Source organism: Pterocles gutturalis, unplaced genomic scaffold (genome assembly GCF_000699245.1).
Source record: "Pterocles gutturalis isolate BGI_N339 unplaced genomic scaffold, ASM69924v1 scaffold3257, whole genome shotgun sequence".
In the NCBI taxonomy this organism is placed as follows: domain Eukaryota; kingdom Metazoa; phylum Chordata; class Aves; order Pterocliformes; family Pteroclidae; genus Pterocles; species Pterocles gutturalis.
Window position 1 is genome coordinate 1 of NW_010109921.1, and position 3,766 is coordinate 3,766.

The following is a 3,766-nucleotide window of genomic DNA, read 5'->3' on the forward strand; positions in this document are numbered from 1 at the left end:
GCCACCAGATCCCTCTGGTGGCCACCACCTCCTTCTGGTGGCCACCAAATCCCCAAGAAAGGCCACCAAGTCCCCACGCCGAGTCCCACCACCCCCAGGACGTCCCGATGGAGTCCCACCACCCCCCTGAGGACCTCTTCTGGTGGTTTGTCCCCCCCCCAACCCATTTTTGGAGCCCCCAACTGGTTCCGACTGGTTCCAACTGGTTTAAACTGGACCTGACGACGCTGAACTTGAGGTTGTAGTTGCCACCGCTCTGGATGATGGGGGGGTAACACATCTCCACGGCCGAGGGGTCGGCGCCGGCCAAAAACTTCTTCTCCTCGATGGCCTTCTCCACCGATTCGGCCAGTTTGCTGTGTCGGACTTTCTAGGGGCGATGAGGTCACGATGACATCACGGTGACATCATCATGGACCTCGAGGATGGAGGACGGGTGGGGGCTGACCTCATCGGCGTCCACGATCTCCATGACGCGCTCGCGGAAAAATTTGGAGAAGACCTCGGAGGTGATGGCGGCGGCTTTGCGCATGAGGTGGAGCTCGCCCTCCTCCTTGGGGGCCATGGTGGAGGCCACCGCCGCGCTGATGTCCACCTGCGGGAGATGACATCAGAGATGAGGTCGGAGAGGACCTCAGGGTGGAGGTCCACCTTAAAGAAGAAGGAGGAGGTCCACAGTGATGTCAGGATGGAGGACCACCAAGAAAAAAAACCGACGTCAAGGTGGAGGGCCACCTAGAAGAACATCAAGGTGGACGTCAGGATGGAGGGCCACCTCCAAAATCCAATGTCAGGATGGAGAGCCACCAAGAAGAACCTCAAGATGGACGTCACGATGGAGGTCCACCTCCAAAATCCAATGTCAGGATGGAGCTCCACCTCAAAAACCTGACGTCAGGATGGAGGTCCACCAAGAAGAACCCCAAGCTGGACGTCATGATGGAGGTCCACCTCGAAAACCTGACGTCAGGATAGAGGTCCACCAAGAAGAACCCAAGAACATCATGATGGATGTCCACCTTGACATCATGATGGAGGTCCACCAAGAAGAACCTCAAAATGGACGTCACGATGGAGGTCCACCTCAAAAACCTGATGTCAGGATGGAGGTCCACCAAGAAGAACCCAAAGAAGGTCAAAAATGACGTCAGGATGGAGGTCCACCTCAAAATCCTGACGTCAGGATGGAGGTCCACCAAGAAGAACCCAAGAAGGTCACGATGGATGTCCACCTCCATGTCAGAATGGAGGTCCACCAAGAAGAACCCAAAGAAGATCAAAATGACGTCAGGATGGAGATCCACCAAGAAAAACTCAATGTTAAGATGGATGTCCACCTTGATATCATGATGGAAGTCCACCTAGAAGAACCCCAAGATGGAAGTCCACCAAGAAGAACCCAAAGGATGTCCAAAATGATGTCAGGATGGAGGTCCACCTCAAAAACCTGACGTCAGGATGGAGGTCCACCAAGAAGAAACCCAAGCTGGACGTCACGATGGAGTCCCACCTCCAAAACCCGACGTCAGGATGGAGTCCCACCTCCAAAAACCCAAGAATGTAAAGATGGAGGTCCACCAAGAAATAAACCCAAGCTGGACATCACGATGGAGGTCCACCTCAAAAAACCCAAGAACATCAAGATGGACGTCCACCATGACGTCCCGATGGAGTCCCACCTCCAAAACCCAACGTCACGATGGAGTCCCACCTCCAAAACCCCAAGAACATCCCCACGGATGTCCACCTAGATACCACCGTGATCTCCCAGGAGACCAAGGGTGCCCCCCGGTGGCCGGGAGGACCTCCCGAGGACGGACCTTCTCAAAGTTCTCCTTGTTGAGACACTCGTTCCAGCTCCTCATGAAGTCCCCGGGGAACTTGTCCTTGCTGAAGACCCCGAGACGTCTCCCACCCTTGCTGCTCTTCAAGGCCTCGATCATCTTCTCAAAGTTGCTCTTGTTGGACTCGTTCTGGGGGAAAAAAAACCAAAAAAATGGGTCAAAAGTCTTCTCCAAGGGCCGGGCCACCCCAGCTGGACCACGCCGCCATCTTGGAGACCTCCAACATCATCTTGGAGACCTCCAGGTCCACCCAGAAGACCCCAAGTCCACCCAGAAGACCTCAACCACCATCTTGAGAACTTCCACATCCATTTCGGAGACCCACCTCCACCCTGAGGACCTCCAGGTCCACCCAGAAGACCCCAAGTCCACCCAGAAGACCCCACCACCATCTTGGAGACCTCCATGTCCACCCTGAAGACCTCAAGTCCACCCAGAAGACCCCAAGTCCACCCTGAAGACCTCAACCACCATCTTGAGAACTTCCACCTCCATTCTGAAGACCCACCTCCACCCTGAGGACCTCCAGGTCCACCCAGAAGACCTCCACTTTCACCTTGAGGACCTCCACGTCCATCTTGGAGACCCATCTCCACCCTGAGGACCTCGACCACCATCTTGAGGACCTCGACCACCATCTTAAGGACCTCCACGTCCACCCAGAAGACCCCAAGTCTACTCAAAGACCCCACCACCACCCTGAAGACCTCAACCACCATCTTGAGAACTTCCCCCTCCATTTTGAAGGCCCACCTCCACCCTGAGGACCTCCAAGTCCACCCAGAAGACCCCAAGTCCACCCTGAGGTCCTCCACCTCCACCCTGAGGACCTTCAGGTCCACCCAGAAGACCCCACCACCACCCTGAAGACCTCAACCACCATCTTGAGAACTTCCACCTCCGTTCTGAAGACCCACCTCCACCCTGAGGACCTCCAGGTCCATTTTGAAGACCCACCTCCACCCTGAGGACCTCCAGGTCCACCCAGAAGTCCCCACCCACCACCCAGAAGACCTCCGGGAGGTCCCCACCTTCTCGCGGACGAGGAGGGTGATGGTGGGGACGCCGTTGCCGCTCTCCTGCCCCTTGGGCTGGGCCACCTGCTTGAGGAACTCCACCTTCTTCTTGCTGGCCATGAAGAGGATCTTCTCCTCGCAGAAGACCATGATGGTGTCCGTCAGCTCGTACCCGAAGAGCCACGTCTGGGGTGGGGCGAGAAGAAGACCTCAGGTGGGGTCCTCAAAACTCCTGGGACCTCCCCGAGGTGGTGGGATCCCAAAATACATGGTGGGACCCCAAAAAAATGTGGTGGGACCTTCAGAAATGGTGGTGGGACCTTCTGAAGTTCTTGAGATCCTTCAAAAGTTGGGTTGGAGGGTCAAAAGACCCCAAAAATGGGTGGTGGGACCCCAAAAAACGTGGTGAGACCTTCAGAAATGGTGGTGGGACCCCAAAAACGTGGTGGGACCCCAAAAAATGGTGGTGGGACCTTCCCAAGGTGGTGGGACCCCAAAACACGTGGTGGGACCCCAAAAAACGTCGTGGGACCTTCTGAAGTTCTTGAGATCCCTCAAAAGTTGGGTTGGAGGATCAAGAGACCCCAGAAAGGGTGGTGGGACCCCAAAAATGGTGGTGGGACCCCAAAAACGTGGTGGGACCCCAAAAAATGGTGGTGGGACCTTCCCAAGGTGGTGGGACCCCAAAACACGTGGTGGGACCCCAAAAAACGTCGTGGGACCTTCTGAAGTTCTTGAGATCCCTCAAAAGGTGGGTTGAATGGTCAAGGGACCCCAAAAATGGGTGGTGGGACCCCAAAAAAGGGTGGTGGGACCCCAAAAAACATGGTGGGACCTTCGGAAGTTCTTGAGATCCCTCAAAAGTTGGGGACCTTCGGAAGTTCTTGAGATCCCTCAAAAGTTGGG

General features: G+C 55.6%; 1 protein-coding gene across 1 annotated transcript; it reads right to left on the minus strand.

The window, feature by feature from the left end:
• Positions 1 to 193: 193 nt before the first annotated feature.
• LOC104461494 (FACT complex subunit SPT16-like) lies at positions 194 to 3,046 on the minus strand (the record flags this gene model as incomplete). Its single annotated transcript, XM_010073116.1, has 4 exons — positions 194 to 370; positions 449 to 595; positions 1,821 to 1,973; positions 2,876 to 3,046. Coding segments are annotated over 4 exons (648 nt in total), but the record flags the coding sequence as incomplete, so codon positions are not given.
• Positions 3,047 to 3,766: the final 720 nt, after the last annotated feature.